The sequence below is a fragment of the Protomyctophum parallelum genome (genome assembly GCF_964188405.1).
Source record: "Protomyctophum parallelum genome assembly, chromosome: 20".
Lineage (NCBI taxonomy): Eukaryota > Metazoa > Chordata > Actinopteri > Myctophiformes > Myctophidae > Protomyctophum > Protomyctophum parallelum.
Genome location: NC_139718.1, coordinates 24,997,165 through 25,020,918, shown reverse-complemented (window position 1 = coordinate 25,020,918; position 23,754 = coordinate 24,997,165). Strand labels below are relative to the sequence as shown.

General features: G+C 46.2%; 1 protein-coding gene across 2 annotated transcripts in view; it reads right to left on the bottom strand.

Annotated features, from left to right (window-relative positions):
• The window catches only part of fndc3ba (fibronectin type III domain containing 3Ba), a 151,318-nt gene that overhangs the window by 37,199 nt on the left and 90,365 nt on the right, over nt 1–23,754 (bottom strand). For both annotated transcript variants that reach the window (XM_083792680.1, XM_083792681.1), the window contains exons 8-17: nt 23,729–23,754; nt 19,209–19,360; nt 18,809–18,868; nt 12,318–12,456; nt 10,608–10,661; nt 10,333–10,457; nt 8,774–8,948; nt 7,937–8,023; nt 2,262–2,397; nt 476–547 (exon numbers count right to left, since the gene is read on the bottom strand). The exon at nt 23,729–23,754 is cut by the window's right edge and continues 33 nt beyond it. In XM_083792680.1, the coding sequence (XP_083648806.1) occupies nt 476–547; nt 2,262–2,397; nt 7,937–8,023; nt 8,774–8,948; nt 10,333–10,457; nt 10,608–10,661; nt 12,318–12,456; nt 18,809–18,868; nt 19,209–19,360; nt 23,729–23,754 (1,026 nt within the window). The remainder of the gene's footprint in view (nt 1–475; nt 548–2,261; nt 2,398–7,936; nt 8,024–8,773; nt 8,949–10,332; nt 10,458–10,607; nt 10,662–12,317; nt 12,457–18,808; nt 18,869–19,208; nt 19,361–23,728) is intronic.

Below are 23,754 nucleotides of genomic sequence, written 5' to 3'. Positions count from 1 at the left end.
CTCGGCCATGCCTTCAGTCTGGTGAAGACAATGATTGTATGGAGTGTATCTAGTAATAAGCATTATAATCAGTGTAATAAAAAGTATATATTATTTTTAATAGGAGAGAGTGAAATTGGTTAGGGTGAAGTTAGGGAGAGGTTAGCCTCGGCAACCCAGACGTTTTTATTTCCAGGGAGGAAAAAAAAAGTCTCGGGCCGAGTCCACTTCAATTTGGCATGATACAGTAGCGCAAACGTCACTCACTCTCTGCTGATTTCTGATCGTCTGCACCTTTGTTAAATATGACGCACACACGTACACACTCCTCTCTCTCTCTCTGTCACTCTAATTAATTAGTCTCATGTCCACTTGTCCAGCAGCTGCGCCTAGTTTCTCCCGGCGGATCCTGCCGGGAGCTGCCTACGCCATATAAAGCATAGGTGAGTTCCAGTCTAGGGAGAGGTACATGTAGACTGTAGACTGTAGAGCCTACCTTCAGAGCATCCCTCGGAGATCTCCAGTAGGTATGTGAGAGCCTCTGAGCCACCGTTGTCCTGGGGCGGATCTACAGGACAGAAGCATTGTTACATACAGTACAGTACAGTATGGGTAAATGTACTACAGCTGACTATGAACACTAATATATTAGATAGATTTTGTTTTTGTGGTTTATTAAGAGGAGCCTTTCTTTCTTTCTTTCTTTCTTCCTTCTTTCTAAGAATTCTGTCCTACAATAACAAAGTATAGTGACTTTATGAGAAGTGAAACTAGCTCATTGCAGTTCATTGTAATTACACTATTTCTGTTACTGGGGTGATTTCTGTGCCTAGTGCCTACTAAAGTTAATAAATATCAGTGTACAGTTTGGTTGCATTTTGATTGAGTTCTATTGACATCAAAGCTACAAACTCACAGAAGGTACTTATTCCTTCTCATTCCAGCCTACTGTGTTAAATTGACCCGGTACTGTGGGAGTTGACCTGGTACTGAGTTAAATTGACCCGGTACTGTGGGAGTTGACCTGGTACTGTGGGAGTTGACCTGGTACTGTGGGAGTTGACCTGGTACTGTGGGAGTTGACCTGGTACTGTGGGAGTTGACCTGGTACTGTGGGAGTTGACCTGGTACTGTGGGAGTTGAACTGGTACTGTGGGAGTTGACCTGGTACTGTGGGAGTTGACCTGGTACTGTGGGAGTTGACCTGGTACTGTGGGAGTTGACCTGGTACTGTGGGAGTTGACCTGGTTGACCTGGTACTGTGGGAGTTGACCTGGTACTGTGGGAGTTGACCTGGTACTGTGGGAGTTGACCTGGTACTGTGGGAGTTGACCTGGTACTGTGGGGGTTGACCTGGTACTGTGGGAGTTGACCTGGTACTGTGGGAGTTGACCTGGTACTGTGGGAGTTGACCTGGTACTGTGGGAGTTGACCTGGTACTGTGGGAGTTGACCTGGTACTGTGGGAGTTGACCTGGTACTGTGGGAGTTGACCTGGTACTGTGGGAGTTGACCTGGTACTGTGGGAGTTGACCTGGTACTGTGGGAGTTGACCTGGTACTGTGGGGGTTGACCTGGTACTGTGGGAGTTGCTGCGTTCATGTGTGCTCTGGCCTTTCCATGTTCATAATTAAGCCCACTAGACATGTTTTGTTTATGCGTCAACACTGCCCACTCCTGTGGTTGACGTTACATGTGATGATTCAGTGGTGGCCTTGTGAAGCGTGAACTGGATTGGCAGCAGGATAAACACCACATTTAGCACTCAATACAACAGGTTTTACCGAAGGGGCAATCCCCCTGCGCTTGAATAGAAGCTCACTTCTGGGTTCTCTTTCAGTCTGCTGTTCCCATAAATGGCCCAACAGATGTCTATTAGTCCTTCTATTAGTTGCAATACATCAATTCAATCGCTAGTTTAAATAATCTTTTTGATCATCATGACATTCGTTTAGTACATTTGAATGAATTAATGCCAAAGTAGGGTATGTCTCTAGGGTTTCTACTGGTTCTAGCGAGTGAAGACGTGCCATCGCTGCGGTTGCAGCCAATAGCATTCATTTCCGTTTGCACTTCGGACCCTATATAGAAACATGGCGGATTTGAAATATCTGAAAAACAGGATTCAAAATGGGTCTGTAAAAACCCATGGCATCACTGTGTCCATTGCTTTTTTTTTTTACAGTCTGTGGTTTGAATCCATAGGGGCTTGCCGCAGTGATGCAGGGGGTAGATGGACATCACAGGGGGTAGATGAACATTTAATACAACAACAGGTTTTACCCCAGGTGACGGTGAATCCATAGGGGCTTGCTGCAGTGATGCAGGGGGTAGATGGGGGACCTGGTTTGTCTGGACTCGTGGTGCAGACCAGCACCTCACTGGGACTGCTCTTCCCCTCCAAGTTTGACGCTATCAGCTGTAGAGGGGGGAGGCGGGGGGGAGTACATTTTGATTATTGTCCCAGTTACGCTGTTTTTCTGTAGTTTTTTTAGGAAGGTATGAAATGTAGACGATGTGCTTCTAATATGTATGACATGGCAAATATGAACGCAATGTACTGTAAATGACAGGTGAATGAATTAGGGTGTACTGTAAATGACCAAGGACCTTAGGGAATGAGGAATAGAGCGAAATGGCACACTAAAGATGACAGACAGACAGACAGACAGACAGACAGACAGACAGACAGACAGACAGTAGAGATTGAATGTGAGAGAGCACTGAAGACGAGGGGAGTGGAGGTAAGGAAACTCTCAATCGATCAAGCGGTACACGTGTGCCCTTTTCAATGAACGACTCCCACTCATCTCTGCCCCTTATTCCCCCCCCCACCCCCACTCTCCTCCCCTGCCTCCCCTCCATTACCTCAGCCAACACAATCAATCCTCTGTTCGCACATGCAAACAACCTGTGACCGCACACGCACACGCACACAAACACACACACACACACACACACACACACACACACACACACACACACACACACACACACACACACACACACACACACACACACACACACACACACACACACACACACACACACACACACACACACACACACACACACACACACACACACACACACACACAGCATCCGTTACTGCATCCGTATGTATCTCTACTTTTTGTCTGTGGGTGTGTATTTCTCAGTGATTTGTTTTACAGATCAATGACCAGTGTGTGTGTGTGTGTGTGTGTGTGTGTGTGTGTGTAGTTGCACACTGTATGTGATTGTGTGCACTGTGCAGTGAACCTTACAATCTCTAGCATCTCACCTAACACTCTGCAACAGTGTGAGCAAGTTCACCGGTTCTGTATACGCATGATGTCTGTGTGAGATTTAAGCCCGAATTATACTTGGTTGTGCACCGGAAATAGCAGATCTACGAGCTCACAGCTGTATTTTTGGTGTGCAACATGTCTAAATCAGGCGATGTAAAGACGAGGTGACTTGTTTGTGGTGATTGATTACACCAAAAAATCTGCAGCGTAAGAAAACTGGGACCAGAGGAAAAGCAGAGGGCTTTCAGAAGCACACTGAGCAACACAAACAAGTATTGTTTGTCTGCAACATTGACATTAACCCATTTAGACCGAGGACGATTCTACAAATGCCTTCTAAGTCATGACAGTTTTCTGAAAAACCCATGTTTCTATGTCAGTAATACTCAAAATGTTCATATAATATATGAAAATGTTTGAGTAGGGGAGAGCCGCCACGATTGTAACGCTTCATGGTTGTAACATGAACGTTATCTCTTGATTGGTCAACGCCACCATGACGCCATCGCGTCAGTATGTGTACAGCAACGTACTCTACGTTGAAGTGTTTACCTTCATCCTACGGGGAGTTATTGGCGAAAAACTGACTTTTCTCAAAAGGCGTATAATTTTACATGTGTGTGCTACAATTTTTTTTCTTTGGTGTTGGTGAATAAAAATCCACATGGATGTTGTGGCGTCTCGGTCCGGGACCGCGCGCCACGGCATAGCCACCTCGGGGAGAGAGGGAGAGAGGCAGGCAGAGCAAAGCGTTGCCAACGGCAACGAGGGCGGGTCCTGGATGGGAGGTACGTCCCAGCCCGTCTCCTCGTCTGCCTTAATGAGGCACCTGCTGCGTGTCCACACCCAGGCAGGTTAAAAGCCTCTGTCCTGCTCACACTCTCAGAGACTCTCCCGAGAGACAGGCTGGCGTGCGGCAACCGGTAAGACTGAACCATACATATTCCCTTCCCTACTCTTAATATACCGTTTATTTGAATTGACCTGGATGTGATGACAATATACTAATTGTGTGAATCTCATCTCTCAGGCTCACCGACCCAGTACATGTCCGTGATCGCTGGGCTCTGGAATTTAGGCTCATACTGGCTGGGACACTGGAGTGCCCCTAGCCCCCCCCCCCCCCCCTCTCCCCCTTTGATGAATATTGTGGGACGGGCTCCCCAATCTTTAAATATAGAAGAAACCTAAGTTAACCTGTGACCATGCTCTGACCACCCAAGAGCCCCTGAGTCAGAACCCCGGACCTTTGAGTTACTTTGTGATCCAAAACCAAATAAAAGTGCCGTTTGTTTTAGCACTCTGAACTTGAACTCTGTGTGTTTTTGGTCTGGTGAAACAGCGCCCCCACATATGGTGGAGAATGTGGGTATGACAGAGACGGACTACCTAGGATTCACCGTTGGACGAGGATGCGTAAAGCCACAGGAAAAGAAGGTACAGCGCATCAAGGAATGGCCCCGCCCCGTCACCAAGCGACAGGTAAAATCCTTCCTGGGTCTGCTAGCCTACTATCAGAAATTCATTGAGAATTATTCCACGGTGGCCGCTCCACTGTACGAGCTGACCCGCCAGAGGGAGCCACACCACATAAAGTGGACCTCTGAGGCAGAAACGGCTTTCACAAGGCTGAAAGAGGCACTGTGCCAGAAACCTGTGTTAATCTCGCCAAACTTTAACCTGCCGTTTCTTCTCCACACAGACGCCTCAGGGACTGGCATCGGCGCGGTGCTATCCCAGGTGATAAACGGCGAGGAGCACCCCGTCTCCTTCATTAGCAGAAAGCTACTCAAACATGAACGAAATTATGCAACGGTAGAAAAGGAGTGCCTCGCCATTAAGTGGGCGATACACTACCTGAGATACTATCTATGGGGCCGTCCGTTCACGCTGATAACTGATCATGCGCCACTAAAATGGATGGCCACGAACAAGGACAGAAACAGTCGGGTGACTAGGTGGTTTATTGAACTACAAAATTACAAGTTTGTGGTGGAACATCGACCCGGGAAGTCAATTCCCCACGCAGACGCACTGTCAAGACTGCATGAGGAGGAAGGCGATCATGATGTCTCCCGCCCCGGCGTGAAACATAGGGGGGGAATGTGTGGCGTCTCGGTCCGGGACCGCGCGCCACGGCATAGCCACCTCGGGGAGAGAGGGAGAGAGGCAGGCAGAGCAAAGCGTTGCCAACGGCAACGAGGGCGGGTCCTGGATGGGAGGTACGTCCCAGCCCGTCTCCTCGTCTGCCTTAATGAGGCACCTGCTGCGTGTCCACACCCAGGCAGGTTAAAAGCCTCTGTCCTGCTCACACTCTCAGAGACTCTCCCGAGAGACAGGCTGGCGTGCGGCAACCGGTAAGACTGAACCATACATATTCCCTTCCCTACTCTTAATATACCGTTTATTTGAATTGACCTGGATGTGATGACAATATACTAATTGTGTGAATCTCATCTCTCAGGCTCACCGACCCAGTACATGTCCGTGATCGCTGGGCTCTGGAATTTAGGCTCATACTGGCTGGGACACTGGAGTGCCCCTAGCCCCCCCCCCCCCCCCCCTCTCCCCCTTTGATGAATATTGTGGGACGGGCTCCCCAATCTTTAAATATAGAAGAAACCTAAGTTAACCTGTGACCATGCTCTGACCACCCAAGAGCCCCTGAGTCAGAACCCCGGACCTTTGAGTTACTTTGTGATCCAAAACCAAATAAAAGTGCCGTTTGTTTTAGCACTCTGAACTTGAACTCTGTGTGTTTTTGGTCTGGTGAAACAGCGCCCCCACAATGTCTTCATGCTTATGTTCTTCATTAGTTTGCATCGTGTTTAGACGGAATTCACGTTCATTCTGGTCTGTAAGCAACGGCAAAGAAAACTTGCAAAAGTGGGCCATTTGTAACATGTTACAAATGGTCCACTTTCCATTCAATACCATTATATGTAATATTTACATATTTGACATATTGGCCAATATTATATGTTCAGTCAGGTGTCTTCATTACTGAGTGTATTCTAAAATTAGTTTAGGGTTGTATAACATTGTACAACTCAATCAATCAAACGTTTGTTTAATCAATGTATTTTCCCATTGAACTGACGCCCAAACTGGTACACCCGATACTATTTAATATTTCCCTTATGTTTGATACATTTTCTTATCACATCCATGGTATGAAAACAATGCTAAGGAGTTGCTTCAATGAAATATAATTGCTTTAAGCTGAAAACTTATGGTGTTTTTTAGCGTTGTTACATTTATCATGCATGCCATTACAATTAATCCGATATGCGCAGCAAATGTAACACTGGAACAGTGTCCACGTTCGGTTTAATAACTCCCGACCTGTTTTATCAAAAGAATAACTTGAAGTGGTTTATGGTAGCAGACATGTGTAGGTCCGTTGCCTGAAAACATTACATGTGTAGATAAACGGATCTCTGAGTAAAAAAATGAAACGTGCAAAATGTTACATCCTTGGCGGCTCTCCCCTACATATTACAGTATGTACTGTAATTGGCCACCCACCCCCATCTGAAAATATGTTGTTCCCCAGAAGCAAAGATTTGAGTTAAAAACGTTCGCTCTGAAAGAATATATATTCAAAGATTTGTCCCACATTTTCAAGATTGTTCAAAACTAGCGGATATACAAGCTTGTAGTGCGGCACTCGGTGCCGCGCTACGTGTTTGTAGATTGACCCGCATCGGCCAATACTATTGCAGTTCCTTTTCCCCCTCTACACCAAAACACACAAAAAAATCAGGTCTACAATATCACAACGCATCACAACCCATGTCGTTGTGAGCTTGCCAGTCAGCTATTTTCGCCGAATAGCTTGCCCCAGAATAGGGAGGCTAGGGTTCATGTGGTTAAACATGGCGTCCGTGCATACGTCTCTCCCTCTCTTGCACAAACACACACCCTCCCTCTCTCTTTTGCACTCTCTCTAACACACACACACACACACACACACACACACACACAGTCAGGACATTGTGTTTCCTACTAGCCCATTACAAGCAGCTATCAGTGGGGCCATAGCGGAGCTCCCTGGTGGCTAAATGACTGTCAAATTACTGGTGTTTCACTGTTGGCTAAATTGACGTTTTTTCTCCAGAGGTAAATTGCTATATTCCTTGCCGGATTAATAGTGGTTGTGTTGCCACCTAAAGACACCTGGCTGGATGGGTGGACAGTCCTGGCAACCTAACAAAAAGGCTTTTATTTCACTAGAGAAAGAGAAAATGATTGGCCATCATTAGAGAGAGCATAAAAAAGATGAGGAAGAAAGAGATGGAAAAGACTGAAACGATGACTCAATGAACTCGATATTCTCCTGGGTGTGCGCGTGATGAACTCTCAGACAAGGCCATGAATATGCGTGTGTGTGTGAACGTGAACGTGTGTGTGAATGTGCATGAACACTGTGTGTGACACCAGTGTCAAAGAGGTCTTGTAAAAAGGTTTGTCGTGTTTGCTCCACTAGTTGGTGGAGTTTTCAACATCAGGGCAGTTCTGATAAGACACAGAACAGAACGCTGCACGCACACGCGCGCACACACACACACACACACACACACACACACACACACACACACACACACACACACACACACACACACACACACACACACACACACACACACACACACACACACATCTTACCCTGAATTTATACTGTGTGCTCCTCTTCAGGCATTCTACAGTACAGGTCAAGTTTTCTCCAGTGTACTTTGGATGAAAGTCCGTTCCCTGTGGGAGATACACAGTACATCATATTCACACAGTAGCCATCTTAAGGCTTTTCTGTCGTAACGCGTCCAAAATCACACCAACCAGCAAGCGCTGTTTTAAATGGTCCCCATTAGCAAGTTGGCAAAACCGGTCTCACCTATCGACCGGAGTTGTCCCATTTGCGATGCTAATTGGCCCAGTCAAATTTTTTATCCACGCTACACGCCTGGTCTAATCAGCCACGGGCGTGTGCACTTAATGGGCATGCGCGTGGCTATTTCACAGGGTCACTTAAATACGCTTGCGTTGTCGCCCCCCCTCAACTCCTCTGCGAGTCCAAAATAAACGCACGCCTCTCAAATTACTAGGCACGGCATTACAAAGGACTTTTACTCTTGCATCACACTTGGGGGTGGGGCTGTGTCTGTGTGTCCTTAAAGGATTAGCCCCAAAAATACTCATTTTCTATCAGTTACACAATACACACTCTATGAAGCCTTGAATTCAATACACACTCTATGAAGCCTTGAATTCATGGAGATTTTAGTTTTGCCACGTTCCAAAGCCAATAATTTGATGACTGGCGGGGCCAGTTGACCGATATTTTCAGGTTATCAAATTATTGGGTAAGGACTGCGACCAAAACAAAATAATCTCATGGGGTGTGTAGTTGGACTACTCCTTTAAAAAGCATGTCCACTGTGTGTGTGTGGTGTGTGCAGTGTGCTTCTAAAGCATGGAAAGGGGAGTGTGTGAGGGGTCACTCACGCTGTTGTCCTCCTGGATCTCCAGGGTGTATTTGAGCTGTTCCTCGCTGGGACTGCCCTCCGGACGGCCCCACTCCAAGGTGATCCAGGAGACCCCTGCCCTGACGAGGCGCGGCGCCAGGGGCAGAGCAGGAAGGGTGCCCATGGTATAGAAGACCACCTCCGCACTGAAACCACTGCGCACACGCACGCACACACACACACACACACACACACACACACACACACACACACACACACACACACGCACACACGTCCAATGGGTCGAGAAACTTGGACGTTGGATCCCAGGTAAACGTAAACCAAGAACCTAGCATGAGTCTAAAAGCAATATAGTTCTTCTGTTCATTATGTCGAGGAAGAGATGGAAGGAGAGAGAGAAAGAAAGAAAGAAAGAAAGAAAGAAAGAAAGAAAGAAAGAAAGAAAGAAAGAAAGAAAGACAGAAAGACAGAAAGACAGAAAGACAGAAAGAAAGAAAGACACATTCATCCGTAAGAGCATCAGTGAGGTTGAGGTCAGACACTTTAGGCCTGGCTGGCATTTGGCATTCCAATTAATTTCAAAGGTGTTTGGATGGGGTGAAGGCCAGTGAACTGATCTCAACAAACCATTTCTGTATGGGTAAGCGTGCAAGGAGGGATCTTTCTCCTGTGAAAAGGGAAATGGCCTTCTGCAAACTGTTAGGAAGCACAGAATGTCATTGTAAGTGTAGCATTAACATTTCCATTCACTGGAACAAAGGGCACTAATTAGGAACACTAATTACGGGCGCTTGGGTGGCACAGGGGGTAAAGTTCCTGCCCACCACGGCGACTGTTGGTTGTAATCTGGCTTGGCTGGTTGTTCTGACGGACACAATTGGCCGTGTCCAAGGGTGGGATCTCTGTCGCCGTACTAGTAATCCAGGGGCAGAGCCAGATTTTGGTACCACCTAAGGTGACCTTAACATTTTAGTATTTCCTACATGTCTCTAGTTTATATTTTGGTATGATAAGTCTTCCAATTCAGTAGCATAATGCCAGTTATCGCCAGTTATATGTGACCATACCATAAACAACCTATAAGTCTTATTAATTATGCTTTAAGTAGCATGTCAAACTTCTGAATCCATTCCAAGCATTAGTTCTGCCCGAAGAAAACTCGGCCATAGCCCAAATGTGCTACTGCCGTTTTTAGCCCAAGGAGTATCTTTCATGCAAAACTAATGCTTGGAATGGATTCAGAATCATGAAAAACCTCTAGTTTGACACGTCACATACTTAACGCATAATGAAAATTGGAAAATGTTGCCTTATATAGGTTTATAAATAGTATGGTCACATATAACTGGCATTAAGACTTATCATACCAAAATATAAACTAGGACTAGGAATACAAAAATATAAAACTTTTACGGTCACCTTAGGCTTACTGTAGGTGGTACCAATTCATGAAAATATAAGTATTGGCCCCTGCACTATAGAGACTCCTTGTCTGAACCAGGAGGAATAGCATGTTCCCCTGCATGTATACACAGTATGCATACCGTCTGCATGCATGTTGACTTTACGTGTTCTTACCTGGTGCCTATGTCGTTGTGTGCAGCTACTCTGAAGGTATAGCCACTGGCAGGACACAGTCGGGTGAGCTTACAGTGTCTCTGGCTTCCAAAGTAATATTCTCTGAAAACACTGTTCTTCTTCCCCTGCAACCAGGAGAGGAGAGGTGTTTATGATAATAATAATAATAATAATAATAATAATAATAATAATAGTAAAAAGGATGTGAAAGAGAGTGAGCTAAACCGGACAGACAGACAGACAGAGTAAGGAAAGACAGATGGATAAAGACTTACCTCGTCCCACTCCAGCAGGTAGTTTGTGATTTTGGATCCGTTGTCACCAGGGGGCTGTGAGACAGATCGCATTACGGATGCAGAGAGATGGAAAGATGAAGAGATTAGCACAAGACAAATGAGTGAAACACAAAGCAGTGACAGGATGAAATGCACACAGGATATCGTATATTCCAACTTTTTAGTTTAGTTTTTTCGCCACTTAAAAACTCATTCCCTGCCAATCAAAGATGATGATGTCAAGTTTCTTCCAAGGCCCAGCCTGCCAGAGACCGTCCAAACTGTGTTCACCGGTTTTTACCACTAGATGACGCTCTTCGCTAACCTTTGATTCACCGTTTGAATCTTACTGAAGCAAAAGTAGTGAAAATGGATGATCTACAATCTCACAGCGCATCACATCACCACGCATTGTGAGCTTATACTGTAGATCTGCTATTTTCAATACTTCTGAACATTTTAGTTTTCTGAAAAGTAGCGGTTTTGGACATACGATGTTTCCAACCAACAGTGACAGTATTTCATATCCTGTTTGGGGGAGTGATTGCCAGTGACATTCGGTGTGAGGAAGAAAATGTCAAAGTCACAGTGATAGGAAACGGGACAGCGCTGTAGCTCCACTGGAATGAAACTTCAGGCTATATCTTGCCCCTTACGTGCTTACCCCTTATCCATGAACTTATTTTACTAATTCTTTAGCATTTTGAAAAACCTTTTAAAATAGTTCAAATAGACAATCCACAAGCTCACAACGTGTAGATGTAGATCCGCTAGTTTAACTACCGGTATTTTAAAATGTTTTTCAAAATAGTAAAAAAAACAAACAAAAAATAAGTTTAGGGATAAGGGCAAGATGTGCTTTACATGTACTGCAAAAAAAAAGCTCTAGAAGCTGAGCTTTTAGATCAACCACCCAAAATAGAGTGCCAGGTTTAAAGTGGGTGACCGAGTTGAAACTGGAAACTCCATTATGTCTATTTGCATAAAATATGTGGGTTTTGCGCTAAGTGGATCATCATCCAAAATATTGTTGATAACAGTATTTTGTTATCTGTCCTTTAACCTCATTACGAGGGAGGGAGGCTCACAGTGTGCTCAAATGTCTTTCCCTGCCAGAGTTAGATAATGTGTAATCACAACATTAAATACGTCAATGAAAGAAGCACAAAACTAAATGATAGTACTCACTCACTATTATCTGGTTCATATCATCTCAACTTTACAACATAACAGCACTGCCGGAATGCCCTGACTCCCTCCCTCAAAAAATGCAAATCCCTGGCATCCTTTAAAACAAGCCTGAAAATCCACCTTAGCATGCCAAAGAGAGAGGAAATGATTACCCCCCCCCCTTAGTGTAGTGACTACCCCCTCCTCCTTATATCCCCCTTCTTTGTTCCACAACCTGTACACATTTTTGTTATTTGTTACCGTTTATGATGATTTGAATTTTGTTGTTATTTTTCATGTCATGATTATGAATTGAAAACCTGAATGGAAACAAGACTGCAAGGACTTTTTATTCGGTGATCCCATTGGACGTGTGTTTGACTGTACCTACTACCTTGTACCGATTACATTTCTGTTTGACTGTACCCTGTATTCATTACATTTCTGCCAATAAAGTATTCAATCAATGAATCAATCAATCATAACAAGTTGCATCCTCAACGTGTGTGTGTGTGCGTGCGTGCATGCGTGCGTGTGTACCTTCCACTGTAGGGTTAGGGTGCTCTTGGTGCGGTGAGAGAGTTTTGGGGGGAAGGGGACGTCAGGGACACTGCTGTGTGTGGTGAAGGAGCCCACTTCTGAACACAAGCCCCTAACTGAATTATACATTGCGGACACTCTGATACACACACACACACACACACACACACACACACACACACACACACACACACACACACACATACACAGAGAGAGAGAGACAGTATATTATTTACATGGAGATACACAGGGTTCTATTTCGTCCCTGCTGAGGCGGTGCTTTAAGCACTGAAAGACATCCTTCGCGCATGCGTCGTCGAGTATTGTATACAAACAATGTCAACTTTGACCCCGTGATGACCCGAAGTAGTCTATATCTTCCGGTAGTCTGCAGGGGATCAGTCTCAATTTTTTCTCGCGCGTCGTAGTGAGAAATTTGCACTGGGCTGCGAGGTATTGCTATGCAATACAATATGCAGCCTACGGTGCCTGTACCTGGTCGCCAGTAGTTCCGTGACGGCGTGACCGCCGGTCGGAGTAGCGTTTGTTCGCCCTCCAGGAACTGAGACTATGGATTTTTATCTCCTCGATGAATGGAGTTTATTTTGCGGATTCACGTGGACGCAGGAGCGTCCAATCTCTCTCACCGGTAATGAAGGCTAACAAAACCTTCCCCGGACAAAAGGTACGTTATCGTTTAAAGCGGTGCTATCCCCGCTAAACAGACGTTCAAATGATATCATATATTTTATCATGGCATAACCTCTTGTGGGTAAAGGCTGCGTTCGCGCCGCCTCCCTGCTCTTTATACGAGGTTTGTTCGACTGCGAACGCTAACAGACATTCAAATGATATGATTATTGTATCATGGCATAACCTCTTGCGAGTAGAGGCTGCGTTCGCGCCGCCTCCCTGCTCTGCATACGAGTTTTGTTCGACTGTGAACGCTAGCGCTTATTATAAGCGGCTATGAGACTTGCCGAAGGATAAGAACACTGTCATATTACCTTCGTTTGATAAACACGCTACTTTTCAAGCTTTGGTTAGCCCCTGCTGTTGATGGCAAGAGCCTTGCTGGCCAAAGCCATATACCGATATTGGCAGCATTCAAGCTTAACTGCTTTTTTTTGGGTTTTTTTTAAGATATTTTTTTGCGGCTTACGCCTTTATTGATTTTTTAAGGGATAGAAAGTAGGCTGACAGGAAACGGGAGAGAGATGGGGGGATGACATGCGGTAAAGGCCGTGTCGGGTCCGGGAGTCGAACCCGCGGCACACCGCGACTGGATCACCAGTCCGGTGCCCAGACCGTTACGCTACGGCCTGGGTCAGCTTAACTGCTTTTGCGAATAGCTTGTATTCTTGTTATTATTAGCCCGGTACAGGAGCAGCTACCTGCGTCCTCCCAGGGTATTGATGTTGCTACCAGTATAGTTGTAGCTAAATAGTATTAACAGCTATTGGTGTACATAGCCTGTCTGGTTGTTAACCCAGCTGGCCCCCAGTAGTGGGCCTAGCTGAAGCTGCTACCAGTATGTCTGGAGCTCAAAGCTCCATTAACAGTTTTTTGCATATACAGTGGGTGCAACTTGGTTTGTTCCCACAGGTCAGATTAGTGCCCCTGGGTACCTGTAGGTCCTATTAGCCCAGCTGGTCCCCAGCACAGGGTATCTGGCGCTGCTGCCAGCGTAGCTCACAGCTGCTACCAGTAGCTTAAAGTTAAAGCTGTTTATGAACAGGCTATAGCTTGTCTTGTTTTTTAGTAGCCCAGCTGGTCTCCAGCATAGATCTCCAACTGGCGCTGCTACCTGTAGTTGTAGCCCAAGCGCCTATTATACTATTGAAGATAAAAAAGCTATCTGTGTATAGCTTACCTTACTGGTTGTCGGCCCAGCTGCTACAGGGCAGGCAGCGTATGCACTCCGCTCCTCCAGCATACGGCCAGCTTGATGTTACTTACTTACTACTAATCGTTTGTTAGCTCAAGCATTTATTAACAGCTATTGGTGTATAGCTTGTTATGTTCATTAGCTGCAGCTGATATAGGCAGCGTACGCGCTCCCTTCCTTCAGCAAGTGGCCCCTATCGGTGGAGCTATCGGTTGTAGCCTTTTCTCCAAAACTAGCTTGTGTCGGTTTACTAGGCAGCGTTAGTTCTCCCTCCTCCCAGCATGAATGCGTAGTAGTGCACACTTGACTAGTGTATTGGAAGTGCTACTGAAGGCTACTTTATTATCATACTTTATAAGTAAGCCTCCGCCGGGGGTACAGGTAGCGCACGAGCTCCCCTCCCCCACCGCGACCATGCAGGTCGCACAGTCTATCTAACAGCAACGTTGTGTGCTGTCTCTATGATGCACTTTACATCTGGTTGAATCTCAAAGTGCTACAATGAGCATTTGCATAAAAGGTAAATGCATATTCACATGCTGCGGCAGCTATAGCAGCATTCAGTTTTTTCGATTAAGTCATTATATGCCGATCTAAGTTAAAGCCTCTGCTGGTACAGGCAGCGTACGCGCCTCCTCCCCCCAGCATTATGGCTAACACCTAGCAACCAGTAGCGTCCGCGCCCTGGGCTAGTTGGGACTTGTGTGCACCGGCCGGTCCAGAGTAACCGGTGCCACCACAATGGAGAGCTCCCACTTTTGTACCTCGTGTGAAGCTCTCCGTCAGCCGTGAGCCGACCTTGGTCCTGCCCCGTGTGCCAGGAGGAAAAGGTCTGACCGCTGACTACAGCAGATCCGAGAGGGCTCAGCTATCTGCGGAGTTGGCCCACATGAGGTCCATGCTCACTTCAGATAACACCTAGGCACCTCGGAGGATGCCGAAGCACCTCCCTCTCTGATGCCACAGCTGACTCGAGGTTGATGTGCTCTCCCCGACAGCTTAAGTTACGCACTTCCATGACTATGAGGAAGATGCAGAAGGCGGTGCCTCCCAGGCATCAGAGCCAGCCTCCCACTTCTCAGCTCATGCGCATAGCCGTGGAACGCATACTAAAGCAGGCAGTCGGCTCCTCCAAGCGCCTTCTTCAGACGCGGCTTTGCTGTCTTCGCCGTCCCCAACGCCTGTACCTGAGACAGCTACAGGCCTGCCGGGCGGACGATCAGGGCCTTCTCCCATCTCTATACCGATGGTGAAATCCTGGCAGCCCTGCCCTGATTGGAAAAAGTGTCCTGAGACAACCCGTTGCGACTTGACACTTTAATAGATTTGAACGCACAAGGCGATAAGGGCTGGCCTGGGTTACATGCCAGCCACCAAGCCTGTCATTGCATCCCTCATTGTGTTCCCCCACGAGGCCCGGCGGCAGAACGCTAGGTGACCTCGACCCCAGTGCAGGAGCACAGGCAACCTGCTCACTGGGGCCTCCTTTTCACACCTACTGTAGTAGTGGCAACGTTAATACTGGCTCAGTCACCGTTGGTGTGTCACTGGAGGCATTGGCGTCATGTCCTCAGAGCGTGGACGGCTGATGTCCATCGTATCTCTAGCCCGTCGCAAAGTCTGGTTTTCACAGTCAAGCTTGACTGATGAGCCTAGGCCAACTCTCCGTAGTCTCCCTGAGGAGCCAGGAGCACTAGGTGGTTCAGCCGGGCGAGAATCGCTGGAGCGAACCATCCAGGGGGGGAAGACCAGGCTGCAGCTTGCAGGCCTACGACACATCACGCCTCCCAAAGGGCCGAGCTCCAACATTGATGAAATCATCTTGACTGCCCTCGGAGATCGCGTATCACCGCCGGCCCACACTAGAGGCCAGCGTGTTCCCTGGCGTCCCACGCAGGGACCTGACTGTGACTTTCCGGGCTGTGCAGTGCCTTCTGACGCCAGCCCCCCATATCCGGCGGGTCAAAATGGCCATTATCAGCAACATGACGAGAGCCCTACTATCAGACCAGGAGTGATGTGTCCTCCTGCCCAAGGGCTCAACAGAGGCTGTATATCCTCAGTCACACTAAGGGAAGTCCGATCTACATAATTCCTCGTGACGCAAGACAGACGGGTGTCGACATGTCTTGAATCTGATGGGACCCAACAGGGTTACGAAGTTCATGCCAGTCTACTGGGCCGAACACGGCAATGTGCGAGAGCGGCAAGTGGTGCGCTCCGCTCTACAGCACTTCCTGCCGTACAGGAGAGGCGAGCACATTCTCATACGTTCGGGCAACACCTCGACTGTGTATCATGTAAGTCATCGGGCAGGGCCACGTTTGCTTGGCTGCTGTAGGTGTCTATGGACCCCCTGACTTGGGCAGCCCCCCGCCCGATCAGCCTATAGGCAAGTTGTCTGAGTGGAGAGCGGGACTACATGGTAGGCTCATGGTAGTCCTCACCCTGGACCTCACTAACCTCTCTGGTTCTCCCTAACGGAGACACCCAGCCCACCGGGTCAGGACGCAATGGTCCGATGGTTTCATAGAACCTGAACGCCACAAATGGCTGTCAGCCCGCAGGACTTCGTAGGCTTCCTGCCACATAGCCAGTATGAACGGAACGACCTGCATTGTTCCTGACACACATGGCCCTAAGTAGACCACCGCCCACAGGGCACTATCCTTTTAAATGCGCACTGCCAGAGGCACTGCATATGCCTTGTCACTGCCTCTCTGATACGACCAGCGCCTCAGAGTTATTTAGGAGGGTCACACCATACTGCTGGTTGCCCCCCTCCAGCCAAGAAGTACTTGGTCTCCTCTGCTGAACAGACCCAGTCGGAGGACACCATGGCGCCTCCCCGACAGAGGTCTCCCCAACTGGGAGGCGGTCGGATATGGCATTCAAATGCTCAACGCCCCCAACTGTGCGTTTGGCCACTGGCAGCCCTGAACCGCTGCCGAGCAGCTGTGTGGAACCAGCCAGGCATGCCACCCTGAATTCAAGGGTGACATCCATGACATCCATCAGGCTACTGTATGATAACCGATGGAACCTATTTCCAACTGAGGTCAGAGCAAAGACCTAGTGCGCTGCTCTGCCTACCTTTCTGGAGTTCCGCAGTCCCTCCTAGACAAGGGCCGATCTCCTACTCTAAAAGCATAAGTAGGGGCAATATCATGTCGATATGCTAGAATCAATGTCGCTGTAACGAAGCGTGTCCGTGAGCGGCACGTCCTGTCTGTCAGTGACTTGCGCCCGCCCCACACTATTGTGGATGCCATCAACCACGTTTATGGGGCGAGTGATCGTACCTTACCATTTGGTGTGAGGTGCCACTCTTAACGGGAGCGTCCCCACATCATGGGCTGCCCCGAGGGAAGTACCCCTCCACAACGCTCCACACGTCCCAAACTCTTCTCCCTTCTGGCTCCAAAACTGTGGAATGCACTTCCCATTGCAGTCAGAACTGCAGCATCACTCCCAATCTTCCGCCGTAGCCTGAAAACCCACCTTTTCAGACTCCATCATGGCCCATAGCACTTACCCTAACCCCTTAGATAGCATTTCTGTTGGCTTAGATAGCATTTGACACAGACTTATAGCATGTTATGTAGACAGCACTATAATTGTATTGTATATAGTCATAGCACGCCATAGTACATATGTATAGCATAGTAGTAAATATGTATAGTTTATATGTATAGTGTATGTATAGTTTCATTATATAGATATTCCACTGTTACTTTCTTAGCTTACGCATGTTTCATGATATTGATAAATGCTTTTATGTGATGTATTCCCATGCTTTTGTTCTTGCTTACATGTAAGTCGCTCTGGATTAAGAGCGTCTGCTAAATGCCTAAATTGTAAATTGTAAATTGTACCCCTGGAATATATCTGTGCCGCTGCCTCATGGGCATCACAGCGAGTTGTCTATGTTCCTCTGGGTGAGTGTTGCCACTCCCCATCCGCTGGACGTGGTCCTCTCACGAGAGTCCTCCGAGCCTACTCCTTATGGTTTGTGATCAGGATTCCTCGTGACCTGGCTGGTATAAGTCATTCAGTGCTTAAAGCACCGCCTCTGGCGGTCAGCAGGGACGAAATAGAACGATAGTTACGTATGTAACTACGGTTCTATGAGTCCCGAATGACCGCCAGAGGCACTCTTGTCACTCAGAATCCTCGTGTTCGCGCGAGAAAATTCTGTAGAGACTGATCCCCTGCAGACTACCGGAAGATATAGACTACTTCGGGTCATCACGGGGTCAAAGTTGACATTGTTTGTATACAATACTCGACGACGCATGCGCGAAGGATGTCTTTCAGTGCTTAAAGCACCGCTTCTGGCGGTCATTCGGGACTCATAGAACCGTAGTTACATACGTAACTATCGTTATATGCGTATCCGGACGTAAAACAAAAACATATGCGTTTTGAATTTAATATTTTAGATCTTACAGAGTGCAACATGAGGAGACTAACAAACTCAAATTCCTAGATTACAGGCAACATTACCAGAAACACATTTCAACACGTCTTCCCGGTGTTTACTCTCTGCAACTAATTAGTAAAAAAAAGAAAGCAATTCTTTTAGAGTCATTGTTCTTCTTACCGTACGTGGTAGTCTGTTGCTGGCCTTAGGTCTTTCAAATTGTACTCCAACTCCTCGCCACTGCGCGCGCGCACACAAACACACGCACACGCACACGCACACGCACACGCACACGCACACGCACACACACACACACACACACACACACACACACACACACACACACACACACACACACACACAATATTGAGAATGTTTTGGATGTGTCTGAATGCTTGTGTTTGAGAGCAAAAAATGAACAGTCAGGTGGAATCCTGGTGACTTCCCAAATGACTAGTGAGTGACAGTATGTGTTGAGGGATCTTTTGTGTGTGTGTGCGTGCGTGCACGAGTTTCCATCTTTATTCTTTTCCAAACAATTAATTTATTGACATTTTTCAATGATATAAAAGGTTCTCACCTGTATATGAGTCGGTACTTCCCGTCCCGACCCTTGTCCGACAGAGACACTTCATAGGAGCACGAGACGGGCATTCCGTTACTGTGCCTGTTGAGCAGGCCTGCAGGGGGCGTCCAGGACAACCGTGCAGCTCGCGCCTGTACGCTGGACACCTGTGAGAGACACACACACACACACACACACACACACACACACACACACACACACACACACACACACACACACACACACACACACACACACACACACACACACACACACACACACACACACACACACACACACACACACACACACACACACACGAACACACGAACACATCAGTTCAAGAGCCCCTGCTGTGATTTATCACATTTTGTTCAGTTGCAGTACACAGTATGTATAGAACCACCCTCTTTTTTTAGGGGCACTTAATGTTTGTTTTTAGTTCAATGTTTGTTTTAAAAACGCCATTGATGAAGGGAAAATGTACGTCATATTGTCTCTTTATTGTTAATGGCATTTAATGTTTGTGTTGGCACGGTTTCTTTTACATCACCATTACATCACCTAATCAACATGATTTAACACTAGAGCGGTGCCCGTTGCGCACTGGCCTACTTGGAACGATGCAAGTTGTAAATGCATGCCTGCCCACCCAGTTATTATGTGTCCCTTTTATGCCCATATATGGAGCTCTTTGTCAGGCATTCAGATGTCTATGAAGGCTATGAGTCTATGCAGATGCCAGAACAACATGTCAGAACAGGCCAGTTCAATATGTGGAGATCCAGGTGTGATCAATTGGCTAATTTGGGCCCTGTCCAGAGCCTGGGCAGAGGCTTTTGTGGTGTTTCTGGACACCGGTATATCCCACAGACTCAAGGCCGGGCACTGCACTCTCTGTGGTGGTGTGGAACGCGTGTGTCAAATGACGGTTCTCGAGTTACATGGATTACAGACGGACGTACACACAGAGACGTGGTGCATTTATATTAGGATAACGTGGGAAAATTACCCAAAATTAAACAAATTATACAAAAAGACTTTACATTAAACAAATAAAAAATATAAAAGAAAAATAAAGTAACACATACAAGTACAGTACACCACCGCTTGATATGATTGTAAATTCCAGGTAATCATAATACTGTTCAACAAGCTACATTGAAGCTCAGTCTAGAGAGGGGTCTACCGCATCAAAGAGTGGCTGCCATAGCCTTGTGAACCCTTCCATGTTATCACAGTCATTCATTACCTCCATATACCAGGTATCCATTTCTATTCTATTCCGTGTTTGACGAAAGGATTTCACTTAAGTACAGCATACGTGGTCATAAAGACAGTGTCCCTGTCCTGCTCCCTCTATCCACGGGAAAGATGACAGTTTAAGCTGTCATTCTCTGGTAGCTGGCCAGCCACATTTATGAGAGTTACTGGATTCATTCTGGCAGGGCTTGGGGGCTTCATGCAATTGTGTGTCTGCTGGGGTATAGAAATATGTCATCTCCTCCATCATTCCAGACTCCACACAGCCTTCTGAACTTAGGCGTATTGGTTACGGGAACGTACTGGGAAAATAAACGAGCACGAATAATCAACTTCTTAACTCTGAAAAAAAAAAAAGAATTGGTTTGACTATTCGACGCAGTGTGCCCGTGTATGTAAGCATGTATGTATGTACCGCATGTACTGTATGTGTGTTCCTTTGATACTAAAGTACATGCGTATTCATGTCTATATAGTTTGTGGGAGTTTTAGCTTCAGTATGAGTGTGCAGTATGTGAGAAGTACTTCCAGACACCACATCCACAAAAGAGAGAGAGATGGAGAGAGCAATTGTCCTTTTTGAGTACTTTAGTTCAATTGCTCTTCACTCAGGTGTACATTGTATAATGCATATGGTGTAGTGTTTATCTTCTATCTTAATGTAAGGTAATACTCGGTAATAACCTCTTCTCTCAGTTCCAACTACTAGCAAACAAAACAGGACCAGGACAGCAACGTTATGGAAAAACACACTGTACCATTCACACTTCGTACAGCTACATATCTATCTGCTTTTAACCACTTGAATCATACAGTATAATTATACTTAGTTGACCAGGGTATTCTATTTGGCCTATTTTACCCCAGTCTTTGTTTGCCATTTTATAAGAACTTTGCAACGTTGGGTTAAAAAATAACATTATCATCTTCATCCTTGCATCTTTATATTTTGAGAAGATATTTGTAGATAATTTTTAAACGTTATTATTAGTGACAATACTGGCAATACAAATAATTCAGATTGTATACCATTGCGTATGTTCTGTACAAGACATTTAGAGTTGGAAAAAACAGCAACATCCATTTATCATCTACAGTCTGATTCATGACTACAATCACTGGCAAGACGATGAACTCATCCGACTTTGTCTGACCTTCTCTGCCTCCCTGTATAAATATATCATGATAAACTCAGTCATAACACGCTCTAATGCCAGTAGAAGAGGTGTCTCTCACACGTCACAAAGAGGCCATAACAACCGACGGGATATGTATATAATATATATATATTCTTTAAATATATTTATGAAGAGAAGACACTTCCAGTTCCTTTTAGAGCAGTTGCGTATATAGACGACAAGGCAGTACAGGTTAAAGGTCACTACTCCATCCATTCCATAGTTTAACTTTATGTACAGCAAACGCACAAAAGTCTTACAACTGATTTACAGCTTCCTTCCTTCCTTCCTTCCTCCCTCTATCTATTTCTCAGATTCTCTATTACTACATACGCAGTTATTCTAACTGCTGTAAAAATGGCCCCATAATCATCACCGTAGTACTTCCACTTCCCTCCTACCACTCTCTCAGCCTCCATCCCTCTCTTCTTCCCTCCCGCCCCCCCCTCTCTCTCTCTCCTCTCCTCTCCTCACCTCTCCTCTCCTCTCCTCTAGCGACAATAGGAGTTGAGGGGACTTGGAGGTCAATAGCTGCCTCTCTCTCTCTCTCTTGTTGGATTTACGAGCACAATCACAAGCAGTAGACTTACAACTATTTCTTTGAGGCTCTGCTTTTCTTTTCTTTTTTTAATCTCCCCATCCTCCCGCTCTCTGCCAGTTTTCCGGCTTTTCATCGTCTCTATCTCCCTCTCATTCAGCTTTTTTTTTTTCTCCTTTTCTTTGAGCTCATTTCTCTCCCTCTGTCAGCTTCTCTATTTTTGTTTATCCATCTCCATCTCTCTCTCTGCTTCTCCCTCTCACATGACTTCACCTCTCTCATTATTCTAACCCCCCCCATGCCTTGTTCCCATTGCTCCTTTTTCAGAGGCTGTGTGGTCGTTGATCTACACTGCACGGCAAAACTCCTGAGCATGTGTGTGTGTGTGTGTGTGTGTGTGTGTGTGTGTGTGTGTGTGTGTGTGTGTGTGTGTGTGTGTGTGTGTGTACAGGCCATCTGAGGTGAGGGAGGACAGAGAGAAGTGAATTAGCTCCATCCATCTGCAGCCTGCATCATATAAACACTGGCACAGGGAGCGTTTACAGGCCTTGAACTTGCAGCACCTCATCCGTCTCTCCCTCCCTTCCTCCAAATTACTCTCTCTTACACCATCTCCCCCCACCCCCTCCTTCGCAAGGATGAGTTTGATTTTTTTTTAATTTCTCACGGCAGTCTTCAATATCGTTTTCACGTTTTAAAATCGATTTAATATATAGTTAGCTTTTAACAGTACAAAAATAGTAGTTACACTTTAATAAACACATATTTTCGTGTGTGTGTGTGTGTTACAGAGTTTGCACTTGGCCTCTCAAAAGTGCAGTGACCGGGAGGATGGCACCCTCTTGTGGCCAGGTTGGGAAGTGCTAAATGATGAATGGCCTTTGAACAAACTAATGAGAAATATATACAAATATATGTTTTCACTCACCAGCTATCTCTCTATTGCTGGGTTTCCACTACCAGAGGCTGGGCAGTCGAAGAGGGCTGAAAAGGGTGCCAATTTTGGCCCCACTCCTGCAGGGTGGTGTGAGCTAGGCCAAACAGGGCCAAACCGGTGATGTGTGCTTGCTACTGATTGGCCGAGGTCCTGATGTTTCGGCAGACTAAAGTGTACTGTAGTACTAGTGGATTGTATACGCTCTCCCCCAAGACCCATGAATATAGGCCTATGTATATAGATATATATATAGACCCATGAATATAGGCCTATGTATATAGATATATATATAGACCCATGAATATAGGCCTATGTATATAGATATATATATAGACCCATGAATATAGGCCTACATTTTAGTTTGCTGAGAGTTTTGTTTTAATTTGTATTTTTGCACTGAATTTGCTGTGATTTTATTATCAACATTTGTTGATAATAAAAGTTTTATTAAAATGAAACAAAGGTTCAGCAGATGTAGGTGGTCAAAGGTCTGAAATGAATGTCTTGGTTGCGTGTGTGTGTGTGTGTGTGTGTGTGTGTGTGTGTGTGTGTGTGTGTGTGTGTGTGTGTGTGTGTGTGTCAATTGTGCGTGACTGTGGCTACAGGTGTGCATACCGACCTGTGGTTTGTCAATTGCAGACAGCA